The sequence below is a fragment of the Adiantum capillus-veneris genome, chromosome 7 (genome assembly GCF_014529385.1).
Source record: "Adiantum capillus-veneris isolate H3 chromosome 7, ASM1452938v2, whole genome shotgun sequence".
NCBI classification, from domain to species: Eukaryota; Viridiplantae; Streptophyta; class Polypodiopsida; order Polypodiales; family Pteridaceae; genus Adiantum; species Adiantum capillus-veneris.
Genome location: NC_140937.1, coordinates 20,889,606 through 20,913,616, shown reverse-complemented (window position 1 = coordinate 20,913,616; position 24,011 = coordinate 20,889,606). Strand labels below are relative to the sequence as shown.

Below are 24,011 nucleotides of genomic sequence, written 5' to 3'. Positions count from 1 at the left end.
AGCCTACACCAACACTCTTGGCTATGGAGTGCAAATCCAACCAAGAGCCATGCTTCAATGCTTAAGCTTGCCATCTTCTCCATCTTCATTACTATGCTAGCAAGAAGATGATAAGTGAGAAACTAATCCTTTCTCCTATGAAATGTTTCTTCTTCCTCTTCCCTGCCCTCATTCCCTGCTAGCTCTCTCCACCTTCGAAGGTGTTTGAGGTCTTGGGACTGATGCTTGGGATAGTTAAAGATTTCTTCAAAGTTTATGTTATGCTTGTGATGCATGAAGCTTTCCATCTTCATTGCATCACCTAGGTCACAAGGAACACAAAGATTGTATTGTAACAAGTCTCTCTTAATGGGAGGAATCATAATACAAATGCCTATTGGAGGGGGGACCGGCTCCACATAAATCCGGTCCTCAACTGTTGTCATGTTCTCTAAATTCTCTCTCTTGCAAAAGTATTGTTCATGCCAAGTTAACTAATTGCTATGATTATGTTGCTATCTTTAATTATGTTCACCCGCTATGCTCACAAAGTAATTTCTCAAAAGTACTCTCATTAATTTCCGCTACTCTCAAGTTAAATAGGCCAATTCCATTACAAACTGGGTCTGATAGAATTGACTCACAATAGACCACAGAGAAAGGGAAGCTCATCAAAGCCTTCTGGGGACAAAGGCAACGGCAAAGAGTTGGTAGGAGAGAAGTACCCAGCTACTCACACAGATACTAGCTCAAGCAAGGGCAAAGAGTTGGTAGGGAAGAAGCGCCCAACTACTGACACAGATATTGGTTATGGTAAGGAAAAATAGTCGGTAGTGGAGAAGCACCCAATTACTGACACAGATACTGGTTCTAGTGATAAAAGGCCTAGAACGTTGGATTTAATACAAGAATTTTAAGCAAGGAATAAAAAATAAATAAGTACAGAGACCATCACTGAGCAGCAAACACAAGAAACGCAGACACATGCTGATTGCACTAACACTACTAACCAACAAACTAAAGCCACCAGAACTGCATAAGCTAACCAGGTTTCAGGTAGTAGCTCTGTACAAGAGGCCAATAACACGGTAATTGTCAAGCTAGATCAACTACATCGGTTGCAGACAACGCCTCTTAAGGGAAGACTGGTGATAAAGAAACCGGATAGAGCTGCTTTACCATATCCATCCCTAGTGATAGCCTATGAAACGGATAACACAGATCCAGATGTAATCACTCAAGGCTGTGCAACAGCAATTCAATCGAGCTGGAACATGATAGTAAATGCCATTGGTCAAATGGTGCATTTTGGAGGCCATAAGAAATGTTTAAGGTTTGTTTGTTTCTATTAAGGTTCTGTCTCTAGGAAGTCGTTTGCCCCCCCCCCCGCCCCCCCCGAACATGCATGCATGCCAATGTAGAAGTAGTGAAGTTACAATGTTGTTTTATATCAGCTAATGTTGAGCACACGCAGGTAGCAACACTACCAATTAGAACGAGAAAGGTAGAGAGAGGGTCGTTTAGATGAGGTCAACTGGAAAAGACAAATTTGAGTAGCATGCAAGCTAGGAAGACAAGTTCTTGCTACCTAGCCGTTGGAGGACGGCTTCTAACATGAAGAGAGGGGATCACTCATGTTTTAGTAGCAACGGGTGAAGGAGCCGATGCAAATGTATAGTAGCATGGTGGGCCTATGGTGGTGCTCGAGTGCTCGTTTACAGATTTTGGCCACCAAAAACTTTGCTTGTGACACTCACTGTACCTCTCTCTCACTCTTGTTCTAGTTTCTAGGCCTGCATACATTGACCCCTCGTGACCACTAAGAGTGCCTTTTTTAGTAAGGCCATACACCCAAGTGATGTGATGCCCCCCACTAGCCTAGCAGCTGCCAGCAACTCTCACTAGAGATAAAACAAGGTGAAAGTTCACTATGGCCTACATAATGCTATTGAGAGGAATTTAATAATAAGAAGGTTCTTTGTGAGAGGAAAAATGAGAAAGTGACAGTAGCATTTAAATTTTTTTCGTCACAAATACACTTTTTGGAAACAAGTGTAACAATGACTCATTTAGATTACAATATATTCCAAAGCATAAAAAATAATAACCAAACCAATATTTCAATGTCTTCTTTAAAGAGAGAGATACACAAATGTCAACACCTCTCACAAGGACCTGGAAGAAATATTTTAAAAAAAAGTTTTTTGCCTTGTGGCACTAATCTCGAAGCTTTATCCAATGGTCCACAATTGCACCAAAAATCCAACTCTCTATAAAGGACTCCTTAGGTCTCCCCAATCTTGAAAAAATAAAAAGTCTTTCAAAACATATTAAGTGACTAAGTAAAGAGTGAGTTTAGGAAATGAAAAGATAGATGAAGGTGGAAAATCAAAAGACCTTTTGTGTCCATATAAAGAGGTGATCTACTTCACATTGTATAATTGTGTTTCTCTTTTATTTTATTTTTTCTTTATCGTTGTCTTCCTTTTAAAGTGTCCTTACACTCTCTCTCTCTCTCTCTCTCTCTCTCTCAATGTTGTATCCATCTTTCTCACGTCCAATTAATACTGTTGCTTTGTCATTGCTTGTTGCTACCTGCTATAGACTAGCACATTGTTTATATTGTTATTCAGGGATCTTTGAATTATGAATACTTTTTAATTTTTTTAAAGCCACTAGGGGGTACGCAATTGTAGAAAATCAAAAAGTGGGATCATTAAGTTTCTAAGTAAAAGGGAAGGGATAAATCATCATGGTTAGTAGAAAGGATTGTGAGGTTTTGGACTATCACACACGTGGGTGCCATGCTAAATCTTGGATCATCTCTCCACATGAGGGCAACGATTCGATGAGGGCGTGGAGGGAGAGAACGAAGGGGTAAACAAAGGGCGAGGCCGAGCATACATGCGTGCTGTCTCTTCTTCTTCTTGCTTGCAAGATCTCGCATGGTCTCTCTCTCTCTCTCTCTAAGTCCGAGAGTGCTTCCGTAGATGCTCTTTACCTCCTGCTTGCGAGAGTGGTGCCTGCGAGAGTCTGTTTTGCTCTTAGAATCGTACGCATCGAGGCTTTCCTGAGTACACGACACTCTACGCCTGCGTGCATTATTGATGAGTCGTCAACATAGAAAAGACATTAATTTGGAGATGCCGAGGCATCTTCCAAGTAATGATTTTTTTTAACGGGGTGCCATTTAGGAATGCCTTTTCCTTATGTAGTCCAAAAAGAAAGAATAATATCTGGAAATTGGATCGGATACAATCCGGTACAAGCCTACGATTTTTTTTTTTTAATTTCATACGCCCGAATTTGCCTCGAAAGGGCCAGAAGTTGCGCCTTGGCGCCTTGTTGCAGGGGGGTCGAAGGGGAATCTTTCAAGACCTTGCGCTATTAAAAAATGGCTTCGCAGACATTCTCAACTTTGAAGCAGTGAAGATGGAGTGGAGTGGTAGCACTATTCCGCTGGCGGCAGTGGTGGCGGCTGTGGTGGTGGTTGTGACGTGGGTGTCGAAGAAGGCCAACGAATGGTGGTATCTGCCCTCGCCCTCCGCCATTCCGCCCGGCTGCAAGCTGCCGCCAGGCTCTCTTGGCTGGCCCGTCATCGGCGACATGCTTTCCTTTGTGGGTCTCTTCAGGCGCGATCCCGAGGCCTATTTTCGCAAGGCATTCCTCTCGCGGTACTATGCCTTCTCAACTTTGAGAGAGAGAGAGAGAGAGAGAGAGAGAGAGAGAGAGAGAGAGAGAGAGAGAGAGAGAGAGAGATCACTGTATCCAAAACAAAGGCAGCGTTAAATCTACAACGAAAAGTAAGCTTTAGATGCGATCTGAACAAATTGAAAAGATCTAAAGCCAAGGAATAAACCGCATCTCCGTTGCCCACATGCAGACGATTCGCCAATTCTAGACCAAGAAAACAAATTGACGTTCTATGAAGGCTGTCAAAGGAAGTGCCAACTTGTGTGAAGGAAATCTGGAAGCAAAGAGCATGTGTGCAACGCCAGCAGGGATAAAGGACAAGTTTTATGTTTGGACTCTTTATGTATGGTGGGGAGTTGTTGGTATAGTCCTCTTCTAAGAGGTGCAATGATAGGGGAATATACCCCCCTACTGATGAAACATTTTTCATGATACACCTTCAGGTTTCCAAGGTGTAAGCTGATTGTTTAGAAGCATAAGCTATAGAGGGTTTTATTAGCTACCAAGGCATCTTACCGCGCACGATAGCGACTCTTCAATTTTTTATTTGAACACAAGAAGATTTATAAATTTTCTCATGTAGGAAAACGGAGTCTTTTCTAGTGTTTTTCATACAATGAATAACATCATGAGCTTCTGCTCGAGAGGCACCGCATACCTAGCTAGGTACAATTGGGGGCAAGGGGGCCCACCGGGCCGGCGGTCCCCTGCCCCCAATCGTACCTAGCTAGGTATGGAGTGCCTCCCGCACAGAAGCTCATAATGTTGAGGTAAGTCACAATGTGGGAATTATTGTGAGAATTTGTCCAAAACTTCTGGTGAAAGTACCGCCCACAATCTAACATGAGACAATTCATTAAGAAGGTTGACTTATCATCAACTACTCTACATGCATGTGGTGGAGTTAATTATTGCTCATGTGTTGCTCTCGGTGTGCAAATTTCGGCTCCATCAAAACTCACAAGTCAGGTTTGTAACTCAGAACATGCTTGACAAGGTGCCTTTAATTGGAGGTGTAGAAGGGGGAAATACATTCCTGAAGGGTGGTGCAGTCGGGTTACTAAGCCTCAACTCAAAGGGCACCATATTGTATGGCCTACGATCCTATAAAGCTATACCTTGCAACTGTTTAAGCAGTTTGGTGTTGTATGACCAATTGCTCTAGCCTTTTATATAAGTGTTGTAGCTTCTTGTATCACAACATGTAGCGTTATCTTTCCTTTCATTTTCTCTCTCATTTGCTTGAAAACCTTATGTTCCATCTGTTGAATTTTGTAATGAGATGCTTCAATTTTTGTTTGCAGATATAAAGGAGAAAATAAAGGAATCTATAAAGCACACTTGTTCGGAGTGCCTTGCATAATAACTTGTAGTGCAGAGATGAATAAATTTGTGCTAGGACCTCAAGCAGAGGGAACAGCATTCACAGCAGGGTGGCCCTCACCCAATCTTTTAGGTGCCGATTGCATGGGAATAGTGGAAGGGGTTCAACATAAGCGTATGCGTAAACTGCTGGCAGAAGCTATAAGCCAGCCTTCAGCTTTGAAAAAGGCCCTTCTTCGCCTAGAGAAGCGGTTTACGAGTACCTTAGCAGAATGGGCGGAGGAGAAGAACATCAACCTTCGAGCAAAGTTGAAAGATGTCAGTTTCATGCTCATCATGGAAATATGTTGGCTTCTTTTAGTTCTATTTTTAATCATCATCGTGTTCCATTAGTTCTATAACAAGGTTCAATCCATTCTTGACAGTGATGTCCGTCTTTGAAGACAATGAGCATATGAGTTATGGGTGAGCATGTATGACATCGTGCTCTGTAGTGTCAAAGGTGCCTTCGCATGCATGCTCCATCGACAATTGCTAGTTACCATCTAGCTTCATCGCTGTATGACATTGTGTTCTGTAGTGTCAAAGGTGCCCTTGCATGCATGCTCCATCGACAAATGCTAGTTACCATCTAGCTTCATCACATGTTCAAGAGCTCCGTGGTCTCCAATATAGACCAACCAGACTCCTAAAAGTCAGACCTCCTATGCTTTACAGATGGCTCATAGGCCTGCTACCGAAAGGTCATCATGGTCATTGGTGCTGGCTAGTTTGAAATGCTGCTTGATCAAAGGGCTGATGGGTAGTACTCATTGTGAAAGGCGAAACAAATATTGTAAGGGTCGTTAAGCACCCCTTAATTGCAGAACAAAGGCGCACATACATGCGACGAAGCCCCTGTCAATGCATGAACGAAAACTTCCTAGACAACAGGATACTATCATCTTTATGGATGTTCCACCATTCCAAGGTTCTCGGACTCCCCTCGAACTCCTATGATTTTGTGTAAAATATGAATTCTAGGTGTGGCCAGACCTTCAAAAGACCTCATTGTTCCCTCATCCAAATTCTTTTAACGCCCTTGTTTTCGTTATAGAACCTACGCTTTGCAAAATTGCCATGGCTTTGTTATCTGCGCTAAGTTCTCGGTAGCTGGTGATTTTCTTTGTCTAGCTTTTGTAGCTTAACCAGCTGTTTCAGGGACTCCCTTTCTTGTAGCTTGGATTTATTGGAATTTTTGCAGGTGACATTTGACGATATATGTGATGCCTTCTTTAGCAAGAGTTCAGATCCTCTTGTTAAAAAGATGGCTTCATTTACACAAGGTCTTATTGGAGGTTTGCGGGCATATCCAATCAACATCCCTGGGTTTAGCTACCATAAAGCATTGCAGGTACATCTCAACTCGTCTTTCTTGCCATTCTATACTATGTGATTTATCACAATAAACACGGCATTCGGTGTTAAATTCATTTTCACGGCTTTAGTTTACATCTCAACTTGTCTTTCTCACCATTCTTTACTAATTGGTCTATTCTTGTGTAGTGTCGCAAGAGTCTGACGGACATTATGTTCTCTATCATCGAGCATCGTCGGCGTGCTGGATCCAAGGCAGAAGAGGATGACTTCTTGGATGTGCTTGTAAAGACTCAAGATGAGCAAGGAAATTATCTCACAAACAGTGAAATTACTGATAACATCATTGCTTCTCTGTTGGCTGGTCATGAATCAACATCTTACACCATCCTCTGGACCATGGTTCTTCTTGCAAAGAACCCACTTGTCTGGAGTAAGCTGCGAGTAAGCATTGTATTAAAATATATCCCAACCGTTTATATAATGAGTACGATAATGTATGTATGTGTGGGTGAGTGTGTGTGTATGTATGTCTATTGTATATGAATATACACGTATGTGTGTGTGTACGTGAACATATACGTACGTATGTGTGTATGTAAGTATATGTATGTGTGAATACTTTCTATTTAAACATACAGCCCACATGGAGACAAAAATCTAGTTGTCATCCCTACGCCATAGATATAGGATGAACCCAATATGTTGCATACAATAGTATACATACCAACAAGCATTCCTATATGCAACTATAAATATGTGTGCTCATTTTTTTCTTTGTCGACAAACGGCTGCCAAAGGTGGTGGAGTGGTATAGACCAGCCTGACTGATAGTATGTCAATAGAACATAAATACTAACACAAGCGAATGTGAGGAATGTGACTCAATTTTCTATGCACTAGAAACTACTTGCAATGTCATGTTTTATATTTAGTATTTGTCTAGAATAATATTATGTCTAATACATCAAATGCTTGAGATCACACAAGATCTTTTATTTTTAGAGCTATTTTGTTGTAGAATGAGCATCTATTATTACAATCTCAAACTGATGGAATATGGTCAGGTGACTTCAAGCAGACACCCTACACAAATCTTGTAAGTCCTGTCCCCTTTCAACCTTCGTATTGAACCATCGAACATATAATCAGAGCTATGATACGTGGTTGTGACGTGTTTAGGTACTGAATGAAGTCCTGCGTCTTCTCAATGTATCCCCATTTGTCTTCAGAACGGTTGAGCAAGAGGGTGTAAACTACCAAGGTATAATTGCGAGCTCACCCCCACGTGCACACACATAGATACAAATATATGTCTATATTTATTCAAATGTATACAAATTTGTAAGCGCTGTGCACATACAAATTTTTATACATATAAAACTATCTCTATGTATGTTTTATATGTATGTACATATGTGTGTGTGTGTGTGTGGGTGGGTCTCCACATGCACAAATTCTTTTATATAGTTATGGTATACACATGCGTGCGTGCACACATACATCTATGCACATTTCTTTGAACATCTCTCTTTTTGCTGAATATGGTGTTATTTATTCTCAACTATTTAGATTTTCTCGCCTTTGTTCCAGTAAATCTACTTTTGTTGTTGAGGCGTGCCATCTTATAGGATACTTGTTCAAAGGAATTATGGAAAACTTTCGCTCATTTTTGCAACATAGTAAGTTTATTTTGAGGGCTACTTTTTTTAGAATGTTGAAGACAATAAGTAGTAAATTCAAGGAAAGTAGGGAGCTTAAAAGCCCACTTATTGTTTAGCTTAGTGACACACTAATGTGATATTTACTCGTACTTCGCAATTGCTAGCCCTCATTATGGCTTGAGTATGCCATCAGCTCCAATGAGTGATAGAAACTTAGTTCGTTGGGCTTATAGAGTACATACTTATAATGAGTGAACTCTATAGAAATCTACACTGCTAGCCCTCATTATGGCTTGAGTATGCAATCAGCTCCAATGAGTGATAGAAACTTAGTTCGTTGGGCTTATAGAGTACATACTTATAATGAGTGAACTCTATAGAAATCTACACTGTAGCGTGGATAGTGTGTCGTGCTCTCTATAGTGGGTGCTCCTCAGTGCAATGTGCATGACATCTCACTCAAAACAGACTGAAAACAAAGGAAACAATAGATAACAGCTGATCGATACAGAGACACAGCAACAGCAACAGACGAGAACATGTGAACTCGACTATCTCAAAGAACCGATATAGACTTTGGCGTGGCAGCACACTTAGCTCCAGCCCAGAACTCACAGGTACAATGGGGGTGTCGAGGCTCAGATGTGCAGGGAAAGTGCAGACGTGCTGTGTGTATAGACTCTCTACTCAAGACGACGATGCTGGACCATATATGAAGAAGATGATCATGATGACCCACAACTACTACTCATATGTACAACTATAAAGAGCCACCAACGGCTCATAAATGTCAGCCATCTAAGTCTATCCCCAAACTGAGTGGTGGTGACCTGGCCACGTTGTCCACTAGACCACCGTCCATATCCCTGCCACATGTCACTGTCCAGTCCAGAGAGTCCGTCCAGTGTGAACCAGACCAGACCAAGTGTACTAACTGTGTGTCCTATGAAAGTGACATTGTAGCCTGCTACAGGTTGCCCGCCCAAGATCGCTCACCGTCTCGGTGAGAGAAACAAGTGAAACTGCTAATCGACCGCAAAAGAAACCACTACTGCACTGCACTGTCATTGTGAAAAAACTGCCTTGCAGTCACCCAAGAGAAAGATTAGTCGCCACACCACCCGAAGCATCAGTCTCTGAAGGTGGAGCCATCAAATCAATGGTGGGGCCCTGTTGTATGTGGGTTCTCCTGTCTGTAACTGGGTTGCCTGGGAAGGGCCAGCCACCTGTTGCTGGGTAGAGGGTAGCACCTGTTTGGTAGTGTACTGAGGACGTCGAGTAACACAGCCATGGCGGTGTGCTCCAGCAATACCGTTGCAGCAAGGAACGTTCTGCATCTGCATCTAAGGCAATGGTGACGACTGAAACCCCTGAGGATATTGTTGATTGTAGTACTGAACTGGAGTCTGTGGATAGAGTCCCATAAATTGTTGAGAAGGACCTGTTGCATTCTGTACTGGTGTACCTGCTCTAGTCCATCCATATCCCATACCCATCATCGTAGGCTGGGTTGCCCTATTTTCATGTAAGAGCAGTTCTCTGTACCTGCGCTTGAAGGTCATTAATCATTTGAGACTTTAACTTCAAGGCCTGTTGTAGTGCGAAAATAGTAGCATCTCGATCGACGATGGCGCTCTCAGCGACTCGCAGAGATCCCTCCATAGCTGCGTAAGTAGCTGCGTGACGCTGGTGTGTAGTTGCCAACCGCTCTGCTCCAAGTTCAATGGTAGCGATGGCTTGCCTGGACTCCTGCAATATATCCTCAGATAGGCGAAAAAGTGATGTAGAGTCCGACACTGTGGAAGATCCCGTAACAGGCGGAAGAGGGCTGGCAAGTGGCACTGCTCGTGGTGGACTGGGAGCATGCCTCTTTGGTGGAGTAGAGACGGTTGGAGTGGCTGCAGTAGGACTGGGCAAAGGAGAAGAAGCAAATCCAACTGGGGCTTGGGAGCTAGTCACTGTGGTAGGAGTAAAAATAGCAGCAGTAGAGAGAGGAACACACACTGTAGAAGCCACATTTGTGACATGCATAGTGTGATCTGTAGCGCCTGAACTTACCATCGAACAAGTAGCGGGAGTATGCGGGGAACGTCGAACAGGTTGCTTCACTCGAAGCTGGTGGCTTTCAGAAACTGGCAGTGATATTAAAGATTCTACCGTGTCCACTACTTTTGCCCTCTTTTTCTTCGATTTCCCAGGTAGATCCATTGTCTGTTCAATAGCTTTCTCTTTTGCCTTAGAGCTTTTACGCTGCATATCCGCATCCACATCCATGGGGCTAACATGTATAATGACCCAGGCCAACATGGGAGCTGCAAAGCACTGAAAACTAGATTGCACAGATTGCACCTTAGCTCTGAATCTTTTTGCCCGCGACTGTAAGGAGGTAAATAGAATTTGATGAAGCCACAAGGGATGGTGTTGATGAGGCAGTATAGGCCATCGCAGTGCGAGAACATAGTAGGCACGTCACATTTGCCCTTGCTTACTTTAGCAGCTCTGACCAAAAAGTAGTACGTGAAAATGGCCCAGAGTGAAACCGGCCTGTGGGGCGGTAGGCGTTGGTTTTCACCTGAAATTCTTTACTTTAGACACACACACAGAGCACTTTGCAAAAAGAACCTGCGACAGGAATTAACACTTGAATACACACACGGCTCGGAAGCTAGAATGCCCCGAGCAGACACCGACAACCTGTAGGTCCCAAAATTGGCGCCCCTTTCGGTATTTCTTTATTCTTTGAGAGGGTAAATTACAAAGTAGAGTCCTGGGGATCCTTTACCTGTATCACTGTAATAGACTTGGACACTCCAAGCCAAGAATCAACCGCGACAGCACCACTACCGTTCACATTGGCCATACAATGTCCAACCGTTTGCTACTTCAAAAAGAGGGTCTCAAAAATAAAACAAAAATCATTGGAAAGAAACCAACAACTAAGGTTAGCAGTTGCCACGTCCTCGTGACATAGTTAAGAGCTGCCACGTCCTTGTGACATATCCCCCTCTTGAAATCGCAAACGTCCTTGATTGCATACCATAAATACACGCCACTGATGATGTTGTGCTATTAACACTCTTGTATCATCGCATGTATCCGCAAGAAAGGTCGTAACACATAGATACAAATGACTTAATGAGACCTTCATACTTTTGTCATTTCCATCTATTACACTGATTCATATGTACATTTGATGTACTAGTTCTATCATTACCCCTCCTTTGCACACGTTGGGTTGGGGCATAGGTAGGTTGTAACCCAAAGGCTTCAAGGTAAAGCTGCATTACATTTTGTGACTCTGACAATTCATGCTCTTCCATCCACTTTGCATCCATAGGCGGATAGTTCTTGAACTTCACGAAAAAACGTCTTGCAACTTGTCCTTTAACTTTGCTGTCCTTATGTGCCAAAACTTGCTCAGGTATTAGGATCTCATCAAGTTCCTTAACTTCTGGCTGATCCTCATTTGGCATATCTTGTGGCACATCATCCACGAAGGGTCTCAGAAGACTCACGTGAAAAGCATTATGAATCTTCCATGCATCAGGCTATTTCAGCCTGTAAGCCACATCGTTGATCTTGTCAAGCACTTGAAAAGGTCCATAGTAACGCATACTGAGCTTAGGAAACAGCCGTTCCTTGCCCTTCATTTTCTTTAACCTTGCCTTTTCAAACCTTAACAGAATCCAATCACTAGGTGATAACAGCAATTCACGACGATGATGATCAGCAGCCTTTTTCTGTTTTGCCTGAGTCTTCTCCAAGGCAACTTTAATTTTCTTGTACATTTCATTCATGTTCTCAACATATCGATCTGCTTCAAAGATCTTGTCCTTTGTATGCAAAATGGGAGGAACCTTTTTGCCGCCTTCAACAATCTCGAAAGGTGCTTTGCCAGTTGACGAATGCACCGTATTATTGTATGCATACTCAAGCATAGGCAAATACTGTTCCCACTTGCCAGTTGACGAATGCACCGTATTATTGTACGCATACTCAAGCATAGGCAAATACTGTTCCCACTTGCCCTTATTATCTGACACATAACATTTCAGCAGATCTAGGATAGTAGAATTAGCCTCTTGTGACTGTCCATGAGTTTGTGGATGAAACGAAGACGAGAACTTGAGTGTAGTGCCCATGTTCTCAAACAATCCTCTCCAGAACAAACTGGTCATGCGAGGATCACGATCACTGATAATCGATTGTGGCATACCATGGTACTTAAACACATTGTACATAAACAAGCGTGCCATCTGATTAGTTTTTATCTTCTTCCTGACAGGGATAAAATGTGCTTGCTTGCTGAACCCGCAGATAATGGTCCATATACCATCATTCCCTGTTGGCGTTCTTGGAAGATCAAAGATAAAGTCAATAGCAATGCTTTCCCATGGCTTATCTGGAATCGGCAATGGTTGTAACAGCCCTGGTGCCTTTCGCCTGTCAAACTTGACCTTTTGGCAAATTAAGCATGCTCGCACAAAGGCATCCACATCTCTCCTCAAGGTAGGCCAATAGAAGAATGTCTCTACCGCTTTAACTGTCGCATCAATGCCACGATGCCCTGCATACGGTGGGACATGACTCTCTTCCATGACCTTATGTCGCAGTGGCCTAGTGACACAAAGTCTGCCATGCATCATCATAAAACCATCTCTGAGGAGGTAGTGCTCATGATGTTGCCCCTCTTGTAACTGTTCAAAAATCCTTGCAAAATCTTCATTAGCAGCATACTGTTCCTTCATGTCATCTAGCTCATGATGATAAGGAATTGACACAGCTGAAATTTGTGGCTTTCTTGATAACGCATCAGCCACAACATTCTTCTTGCCTTCCACATGCATAATCTGGAAGTGGAACATGGAAAGAATGTTTGCCCATCGCATATGCTTTTTGGATAACTTTGACGTATTGCAAGGTCTGATGATCTGTTAGGACAACAAAATCAGCTCCTAAGAGGTAGTGCTTCCAGCTAGAAAGTGCATGAATCACGGCCAAGAGCTCTTTCTCATAGGCTTGCATAGTCTTCTTTGGCTCTTGCAAAATTCGGCTTTCATAAGCTACTACCCGTCCGTCTTGCATTAGCACTGCTCCGATGCTACTGCCACACGCGTCACACTGGACCACAAATGACTTCCTGAGATCTGGCAAAACAATTATTGGATCTGAAGTTAACTTTTCCTTTAAGAGAGTGAAAGCTGAAATCTCTTTTTGGGTCCATCTGAAAGTGACCTCTTTCTTTTGCAAAGCGTGAAGAGGCGATGCTATCTCTGCAAAATTTGTGATAAACCTTCTATAGTAGGAACATAATCCCAAGAAGCTTCTGACACCGTGCACAGTTTTCAAGTCTGGCCATGTCTTAATAGCTTCGACCTTTGCGGGATCCATTATAACACCATCCTTTGAGACTATGTGGCCAAGAAAGTGGATCTCTTTGAGGAACGTCCCAACAAACTGTTGATGCGAGCAAAAAATCCGGTCCATCATTCTGTTGAATGTGGCAGGAGCATTCGTGAGCCCAAACGGCATCACTAGAAACTCATAAAGACCAAATGTCGTTCTAAACGTAGTCTTGTGCACATCCTCTGGCCTTATACGAATCTGATGGTACCCACTCTTAAGGTATATCCTGCTGAAAATTGCAGCACCCTCTAAACGATCGAGAATATAATCAATTCTAGGAATAGGAAACCTATTCTTGATGGTACTCTTATTCAACGCACGGTAATCAATACACATGCGCCATGAGCCATCCTTCTTCTGCACTAGGAGCACTGGGGAGCAAAAGGGTGAAGAACTAGGCTGAATCAGCCCCTTCTCTAATAACTCCTCAACCTGGCCCATAATCTCTTTCTGTTGCGCCGCACTAACCCTGCAGGGAGGTCTATTTGGTGGGCTACACCTTGGCACCAAATCTATCCGATGGTCCTCAGGTCTCTTTGGCGGCAATTGCGACGGTAATGAATAAGAAAAACAGTCACTAAACTTTTGCAAAAATGCTGACCTTTCTTTATCTAACACAGATAAATTTGACCGATCACTATCTGAGACATCACGTGCAAAAATCACGTACACAGAAAGATGATTCTTTATTACAGAAGTGATAGCAGAAGCAGATACAATAGGGACTGACTCTCCTTCTAGCTTTACATCCAAGATGTGAGTTTTGCCCCTATGCTGTACAATGATCTTTTGTTGTAAGCATCCAAGACTCCATGCACTCGGAACATCCACGGGATCCCCAACAAGGCATCACATCCTTCAAGCAGCATGATGTAGAACTCTTCTGTGTCCACATATGACTGAATATGCAGACGCAGCTTTCCAATGATGGGAGTAACACACTCTGAGTGGCCAGGACATGCCAACCCTGCCTGTGCTGTGTATCCCATCTCTTCAACTATGATGCCCAACTTCATAGCTAACTCTGGTGAGATAAAGTTGTCTTTGGCACCTGGATCAAAGAAGATGAGTGCTGTCTGATCCCTAACTTTACCCCATGTCCTGCATAACTCACTGGCATCTGTACTGGGCCTGTCACCCACCATGTCTGGCACCAAACCTGCCGTGGGTTTAGGCTTCTTGCCTTTCTGGTCTTCTTTATTATCTGAGTCAGCTGGTCTTTTCCTTTGTGGACAATTGGTAGCAAAGTGACCAGGCTACTCGCATATAAAGCATTTGTTTTCAGCCATTAGGGCCTTCTTTTCCTCGAGCGACTTGCACACAAAAGGCTTCCGTTTCTGTTTCTTTGCGTGCGCTCCAGATGTCCCAGCTGAATCCTTGTCCTTGGTGGCCTTTTCCGACCCCTGTGACGCTTCAGGAGCCGTTTTCGCAAAGGGATTCTTCGCTGAATTTTTCTTTTGCTGCCCTCCTTTCTCGTTGCTCGGAAACCCACTGTCCTCTCCTTTCAACAAGGCAAGACCAGTGTTAGCAACTTCCATAAGCTAAGTGAGGGTAGCCACTCTGTTCTTGGTATAGTAATCACGAAGCCCTTTAGGCAGCCAACAACAGTACTTCTCTATCTGCATTGTCAATGGCACAAATCTGTAGGAGGTCACTGAGAGTAATGCTTTACAAAACTTCCTATTGTACTCCAGCAAGCTCTTGCATGAAGCTGAAGTAAGCTGGCGCCAATCTGTCATGACGTCGTCTTCAAATTCATTTGACAGCCAAGCAGATGCAAACATTTGCTTGAAGTAAACCCAAGTGGCGGGTGTCTGTCCTTGCATTAACAATGTCGTCCACCATGTAAGCGCATAGTCCTTTAAGAAAGTGGCAGCTTTCCTGACTTTCGAGGCGTCTGTAAAATTCCCTCCTGCATAAGCTGTATCAAACTGCTGGAGGAAGGTAAGAGCCTTTGCTTTATCCTCAAAGCCACTGAAAATACTGAACTTTATAGCTGCACCACCTTCTTTGTAAGCTTTCGGCTTCTCCAGTGCCCCCAAGTTGTCATATGGAATGGTCTGCAACATGGGCACTGTAGTACACATGATCGGCACATCTTGGCCATTCACATTTTGCGTCAGAGGTGCGATATCTGGCTGCTGTCCAGAAAAACCAGCCATGCCAAAATGACCCTGTGGCACCCCAAACTGGCCCTGGTTGCATTGAAAACCTTGCTGCATGCCGATACTACCATACATGGGGTTTGGCATGATGCCTTGCATACCCCCAAACACTGTTTCTGGCATGTATGGCTGACTTCCAGGCGCATAACCAACCATACTTTGGAACACTGATCCACCCCTGAAAATACCGTGGGTGGTGGAAAAACTGGGTGCACAGCCTTGTATCCAGTTCCCTGTCCATTCAAGACAGCATGCGGGCTCTGAAAGGTGGCGGGCTGAACTGGCCTAGCCTGTGGAATAGGCGCTCTAGCCACCTCTTCAAGCACAGGAGGAACCTGTTTTGGAGTCCTTGATTCCGCAACATGCGAGTGTTCCCTTTCCTGCTGAGTCGCATTAAGTACTTGGGCTTGAGCCTCAACAAGCTCCGTACGCGGTGTAGGTTGCCTATTTTACTGTTGCATTGGTGACGATTGCAAGAACTCCATAAACCTTGGATTCTGCACCAGCTGCGAAAAGACATTCACCGAGGCAACTAACTGAGTCGTGAACGCATCATCCTCAAGTTGCCCAGTCATAAAGCCCTGTACTACTGAAGGGACATTCACATTAATAGAAGGTACAATCTGACGTGGCCGTGAACTCTCGCCAATCTCGAAGACCATAGAAATCTCCTGCCTGTCCTTCGAAGAGGAACCCTCTTCCATAACGCCCTTCCCTTTGTCTGCCATAGTGTAATCCCGCGTTCCTGCACTCTGTGTCTTTACCCAAAACAACCGAGGCTCACTCTTTGAAAAAAAAGTGATTGATGTCCCGACAACGGAACCTTGAAACCGGCCCGTGGGGCGGTAGGCATTGGCTTTCACCCGAAACTCTTTACTTTAGACACACACACACACAGAACTTTGCAAAAAGAACCTGCGACGGGAATTAACACTTGAATACACACACGGCTCGGAAGCTAGAATGCCCCGAGCAAACACCGACAACCTGTAGGCCCCAAAATTGGCGTCCCTTTCGGTATTTCTTTATTCTTTGAGCCTCTGGCTGTCACATATCTAGTGAAAAGAAATTTGTAATCTGTCTCTGGGACTGTCTCTCTCTATCTCTCCCCAGTAAAGTGTCTCTATATCTGTGTAACTCAAGTAGATATAGCCCAAGACATCTCTGATCCTCATAACTCATGACCCTAGAGAAAGGACCGAAACCCTCTCTGAATAAGCAGTGGAAATGACCCCATATCTCATAGTACACTGTGCAATGACATATGTAATGTAGCTCTGTCTCTGGCTCTAACTGGCATAAGAGGCATATCCTGCTGTCTGCTGGTATCCCTCTAAATCTACCAGTCTCAATCTCTAGCTGATGTGAGGATGTGCGTATCTGACCAATGGCACACCGCAAACCATGAGACATATGTGTGCCCATGTAGCTGGGTCGAATCACAAACCCATCTCTTGAGAGGTGGAGAAGATGCTCTCTATAGAAAACCATCTTCGTGTCCAACTCCTCTGGCGGCTCTATCCATGTCCTTTTGGTATCCAGCTGGATCAGGTCCTGACGAATGAGTCTAGTAATCTCCACCCGTGTAAGAGACATCGAGGGTGCCTGAAGAGAGTACTGGAAAGGGGCAGCCTGTCCATGGTGAAACCATGCGTCTGAAACCATGATGTCATTTGTGCATACCAGCATGAAGTGTCCCCTTGAAGAGCTAACTGTTTGGAAGACTCAAGGGCCAGTCTAGCATATCCGTCTCTAGTAGTATCGCACAAGCTGTGCACAAAGGAGACTAATCTGGTAAGCGCCTCAATCTCCATAGGAGGGGCAGCTAGCTCTGCTCGAATGATAGCATGGGGTACGGAGGCCTTGGCTATGATCAGTCGAGAGATCATAGATACCAAGGGCCTCTCCATACATCTCCAACCATCCTGGCCTATAGAAGGTCCCCATGTCTGCACCCCATACAACATAGCTGAGGCTACTAAGGTATCAAAGAGCCATAACTTTGTCCGAGGTTCCTAGAACTGAACCTGCGAACACATCCTCTCCAAGCCTCCCAAGCTCTAGTCAGTCTAGTCTCTGCTGCTCTCCCTAAAGAAAACCTCGGCCTAGTGAAGACAACCCCAAGGTAAGTGTATGCATCTGTATACTCTACAATCTCTTGACCATATGTGAAAGTCGGTGCTGATCTCCTGATCCACTGTGGTGTGGTGTTAAACACCATAACCTTGGTTTTACCAAGGTTTACAGACAATCCACTATCCTCTCCAAATTAATAACAATGGGGTCCATGTTCCTGCCAGCTGGGCACCTCTATCACCCTCTCTGTCAATGTAATCAGACACCTCATGAACATACATACCAAATAGAGAGAGAGAGAGAGAGAGAGAGAGAGAGAGAGAGAGAGAGAGAGAGACACTTCTCTTTAGTGATAACTAAATTTGTCTCATACATGGAAAAGCTTTGTTAAGTTTTGGATTGTGCAGGATATTACTTCCCGAAGGGTTGGAAGGTTGTAGCATGGTTACGAGCGTCTCACATGAACCCCACCTACTTTGTGGATCCACATAACTTCAATCCAGACAGATTTTTGGTATGTCCAACCTTTGTGCCAAGCATATAATTGGAACCCTTTTGTTTATGAATGTGTTTGCTGGGAAGGCTTTCTAAAAAACAATTCGGATGAGATGAAAGAAAATACAAACGCTCTGACTCTAATTAACTCAGACAAATTAAAAGCACATTCAAATAAATTCCTCTCTCGGACAAGGATCAAGTAGAAATTTGTGATTTCATTATTTTAGAAACTGTAAATAAGGAATCATCAGTGAATCTACCACAAGTTTTAGGCTCGAACAAATTGTAGGCACTGTGGATCCATGAGAAATCAGGGGTAGAAATGATAAGAGCAATGAAACAGTTGCAACAAGCTCTCATCGGTGGCTCTCTATTCACCCAAGTATGATGCACACATAAAGACTCAACAGAAGTGTGCATGTTTAAGGTATGTTAGCCCCTCACTTGTTCCATTATAAGACGCACAATTCATAACATCTTAACATGGTAGGGGATGGAGCACTTTCTTGTCGATGACCCGATGTCGCTTTGCTTGAATGTCTCAAACTTTCTAATGCTACGCAGGCCCAACCTCCTCGGTCAGGACAGTACATGCCTTTTGGGTACGGGCCACGGGTATGTCCTGGAAATATGCTAGCCCTTTTGTCATCGAGACTGTTCATACACATCTTGGTCACAAAATACAAGTAAGGAAAAATTATGTTATTCTCACTGAGAGGTTATTTTTTGTGAATTCTTCACAACGGTGATACGCTAAGGTAGATGAGACATTGAAAGAATGTCAATTATTTTTTTATGTAGGTGGAAGCTTGTCAACCCGAATGCTAAGGTCACGTACTTGCCTCATCCAAAGCCCATAGATGGAGGGGATATTGTCTTTGAGCCCTTGTAACACTTTCCCTGTAGAGATGAGCTCAGACAAACTTTTGGAAAATAGCATGGAATTACATGCTGAGCTCCAGAAGGACGTCGCATTTTCCATCAGGGTTTCACTTGGATTGGTGTGTTTACATGTGCTTCTTTTGGGGTGAACCTCTCTTGTATCTAAGCTCTATTGCTCCTCCCTTAACTACCCTGTGTCCAACAAGTGGTACAGGTTTCCTTTGCAACCACCTTTAGCACACTTACTATAAGGAGCTTATACTCTTCCATGCAAGAGGTAGGCTCCTTCTTGCTCTCCACTTGTGTACTTCACAAATTACAATAGAATAGACAAGCATGCTCCATAAAAATCGTCCCATTGTGTGTGTGTGTGTGTGTGTGAGAGAGAGAGAGAGAGAGAGAGAGAGAGAGAGAGAGAGAGAGAGAGAGAGAGAGAGAGACTAATTGGAACAAACCTACCCCCGGAATAATCTTCAATCCATTAGCACAAATTCCACAAAAAAATTGAATGAGTAACAAGATTCTCTTTCAAATTTCAATCAACCCTCATATAAGCACGATAAATTTGGACTATACTAGGAAATTTAATTTATTCCCCTTCGAAGTCGGCCAAAAAATTGTTTTCTTACTAGCCAAGTTTTTTCAGGTCAGAAGCTAGCTTTGTGGATATAGAACACTTTAAAACCTCATTGGCATCTCAAGAAATAATCCTATGATTGTTCACAATTAAACAAGGTGATATAAAGGCAACACTTCTTCTCAATGTTAATCAAGATCATTTTGTATCACAGCTTTCTTGTATCTATTTTCCTTTGTGTGCTTATGTGGCATAATGTTGGTCCTAATCGCCATGATGATTAGTAACCTTAATCCACCATAAAGCTATCAATCCAATATCCTTGTTTGGTATTAAAGCTATAGCAATAGGACACGAATAGTTCCTTTTTACACTTTTTTTTCCATAAATTTGAGTTTAGTCGCAAGTCACTGTGCTTACCACATTCTTGCATGGCTACAAAAAAGAGCATGTCTAGTTTTCTCCTTGTTTGCTTACGCTTCTAGTAAAGCCCATTAATAATTATAGCCATGACTTTTTAAGATAAAATAGTCAATTTTTGTTGGAGTTGAGCTTTCTCTCATACCTTTGTGGAAACCTTGTAGTTAAGCGCACATGTGCAAGAGCATTACTCGGATGGTGACCTCTAGAGAAGTTGCTCTCTCCATGTCTCTTCAACTAGTACAGAGACATCGTGTAATTGTTGATGTTCATAACCTAACTATGTATACCCACCATTTGAACATTCAAATGATAAACCCAAGAGAACCGGTGTAATTGATGTCGTCCACAACCTACACCAACATGTGTACATCCATCATTTGAACCTTCAAATGATGAATCCAAGAGATGTGTTGAGTCGTCTGAGAACCATCATGATGTATCCAAGAGGACTGTTATAGATGTATCACTAAAGCAATACCATGTGACAAAGGTCAAAGATCCAAAGCTCAAGGGAAGGGTTGTTGGAGAGGAGCTTTGTCTCACTCCTATAGTGCCTAGTGGTACCATTTTATGATCTTGATGTGTATGAACACACTTAGAAGCGTCATGGCAATTTTTTCCTTCGTTAGGAGTTTTTTTTCCAACTTGTATATATGCACAACATTCTAGGGCAAGTCTTATCTTTGCAGTAGCACACTCAATAAAAATATGTCTTGTATTGTGTGCTCTTGAGCTTCACTTTCATCTTCTCTATCTTCATGTGCATTCATATAGTTGTATTCCCAACAATAGGTATCAGAGCAGTCTTCGGCATCAAGGGTAGCGTAGGTAGAACCCTTCTGATTCATGTTCTTCAATCGGCGTGATTCCTGGTGAGAATTTGAAAGGCGAAATAATTTTTGGACTATCAAAATTTGATTATTAGTTGAACTTGTTTTAGCCTCCGTTTTCACCACTCACAATACTACACAGGCAATATCGTCCTTTTGTGCATAATTTTTGAAAGTGAGATTTTTGCAAAACAGACAATTTTTATTGTATTGTGGTTTGTGCTATATAGCACAGATTGGTTTCGTGCAAGTTTTCTTCTATATAGGAAACTTTTGCATCAAGTACAACCACTGGCCATGGATGACAACAATGATGTTTTTCACATGTCTGTTGAGGACAAGCTGGATGGGGACAACCACCCAATTTGGGCATACATGATGCAACATACCCTTGTTGAAATGTGCATCTGGAACATTGTGCATGATTATGATGTAAGACCGGGCTCTATGGATATAGACTCAATGGATGATTGTGCAAGCTCTAGCCGTTTCTGTGACTAGAGTTGTTTTGCCTACTATTGCATATAGTGAAATCTTTTGATGCACATGTGGCATTAGAATAGGGATGCAAGATCAAAATCTTGCATATGAAAAGATCTAGAGATTAGATGTCTGACACATTTTTATGGATTCAATATCCTTGTTTGGTATTAAAGCTATCAATCCAATATCCTTGTTTGGTATTAAAGCTATAGCAATAGGACACGAATAGTTCCTTTTTACACTTTTTTTTCCATAAATTTGAGTTTAGTCGCAAGTCACTGTGCTTACCACATTCTTGCATGCCTACAAAAAAGAGCATGTCTAGTTTTCTCCTTGTTTGCTTACGCTTCTAGTAAAGCCCATTAATAATTACAGCCATGACTTTTTAAGATAAAATAGTCAATTTTTGTTGGAGTTGAGCTTTCTCTCATACTCCCATGGGGTCTAGTTGCAAGATTTGAATAAACTGGCTAGATTAGAGGTTCCTAGCATCTTAATCTTTTGAGATCTGGATGGCTAGACCACTTTGTGGAAACCTTGTAGTTAAGCGCAGATGTGCAAGAGCATTACTCGGATGGTGACCTCTAGAGAAGTTTCTCTCTCCATGTCTCTTCAACTAGTACTGAGACATCGTGTAATTGTTGATGTTCATAACCTAACTATGTATACCCACCATTTGAACATTCAAATGATAAACCCAAGAGAACCGGTGTAATTGATGTCGTCCACAACCTACACCAACATGTGTACATCCATCATTTGAACCTTCAAATGATGAATCCAAGAGATGTGTTGAGTCGTCTGAGAACCATCGTGATGTATCCAAGAGGACTGTTATAGATGTATCACTAAAGCAATACCATGTGACAAAGGTAAAAGATCCAAAGCTCAAGGGAAGGGTTGTTGGAGAGGAGCTTTGTCTCACTCCTATAGTGCCTAGTGCTACCATTTTATGATCTTGATGTGTATGAACACACTTAGAAGCGTCATGGAAATTTTTTCCTTCGTTAGGTGTTTTTTTCCAACTTGTATATATGCACAACATTCTAGGGCAAGTCTTATCTTTGTAGTAGCACACTCAATAAAACTATGTCTTGTATTGTGTGCTTTTGAGCTTCACTTTCATCTTCTCTATCTTCATGTGCATTCATGTAGTTGTATTCCCAACAATAGGTATCAGAGCAGTCTTCGGCATCAAGGGCAGCGTAGGTAGAACCCTTCTGATTCATGTTCTTCAATCGGCGTGATTCCTGGTGAGAATTTGAAAGGCGAAATAATTGTTTGTCTATCAAAATTTGATCATTAGTTGAACTTGTTTTAGCCTCTGTTTTCACCACTCACAATACTGCATAGGCAAAATCGTCCTTTTGTTCATAATTTTTGAAAGTGAGATTTTTGCAAAGCAGACAATTTTTATTGTATTGTGATTTGTGCTATATAGCACTGATTGGTTTCGTGCAAGTTTTCTTCTATATAGGAAACTTTTGCATCAAGTACAACCACTGGCAATGGATGACAACAATGATGTTTTTTACATGTCTGTTGAGGACAAGCTGGATGGGGACAACCACCCAATTTGGGCATACATGATGCAACATACCCTTGTTGAAATGTGCATCTGGAACATTGTGCATGATTATGATGTAAGACCGGGCTCTATGGATATAGACTCAATGGATGATTGTGCAAGCTCTAGCCGTTTCTGTGACTAGAGCTGTTTCGCCTACTATTGCATATAGTGAAATCTTTTGATGCACATGTGGCATTAGAATAGGGATGCAAGATCAAAATCTTGCATATAAAAAGATCTAGAGATTAGATGTCTGACACATTTTTTTCTGGATTCAATATCCTTGTTTGGTATTAAAGCTATCAATCCAGTATCCTTGTTTGGTATTAAAGCTATAGCAATAGGACACGAATAGTTTCTTTTTACACTTTTTTTTCCATAAATTTGAGTTTAGTCGCAAATCACTGTGCTTACCACATTCTTGCATGACTACAAAAAAGAGCATGTCTAGTTTTCTCCTTGTTTGCTTACGCTTCTAGTAAAGCCCATTAATAATTACAGCCATGACTTTTTAAGATAAAATAGTCAATTTTTGTTGGAGTTGAGCTTTCTCTCATACTCCCATGGGGTCTAGTTGCAAGATTTGAATAAACTGGCTAGATTAGAGTTTCCTAGCATCTTAATCTTTTGAGATCTGGATGGCTAGACCACTTTGTGGAAACCTTGTAGTTAAGGGCACATGTGCAAGAGCATTACTCGGATGGTGACCTCTAGAGAAGTTTCTCTCTCCATGTCTCTTCAACTAGTACATAGACATCGTGTAATTGTTGATGTTCATAACCTAACTATGTATACCCACCATTTGAACATTCAAATGATAAACCCAAGAGAACCGGTGTTATTGATGTCGTCCACAACCTACACCAACATGTGTACATCCATCATTTGAACCTTCAAATGATGAATCCAAGAGATGTGTTGAGTCGTCTGAGAACCATCGTGATGTATTTAAGAGGACTGTTATAGATGTATCACTAAAGCAATACCATGTGACAAAGGTCAAATATCCAAAGCTCAAGGGAAGGGTTGTTGGAGAGGAGCTTTGTCTCACTCCTATAGTTCCTAGTGCTACCATTTTATGATCTT

General features: G+C 42.5%; 1 protein-coding gene across 1 annotated transcript; it reads left to right on the top strand.

Moving 5' to 3' along the window:
• The first annotated feature begins 3,295 nt into the window (after window positions 1-3,295).
• LOC147453532 (ent-kaurenoic acid oxidase 2-like) lies at window positions 3,296-19,392 on the top strand. The gene is made up of 9 exons (XM_086515703.1): window positions 3,296-3,653; window positions 4,977-5,313; window positions 6,239-6,388; window positions 6,541-6,795; window positions 7,373-7,450; window positions 7,534-7,615; window positions 18,070-18,176; window positions 18,725-18,846; window positions 18,962-19,392. Exons 1-9 carry the CDS (start codon window positions 3,412-3,414, stop codon window positions 19,050-19,052), a joined length of 1,464 nt encoding a protein of 487 aa, XP_086371829.1. The 5' UTR covers window positions 3,296-3,411; the 3' UTR covers window positions 19,053-19,392.
• The last annotated feature ends 4,619 nt before the right edge of the window (window positions 19,393-24,011 follow it).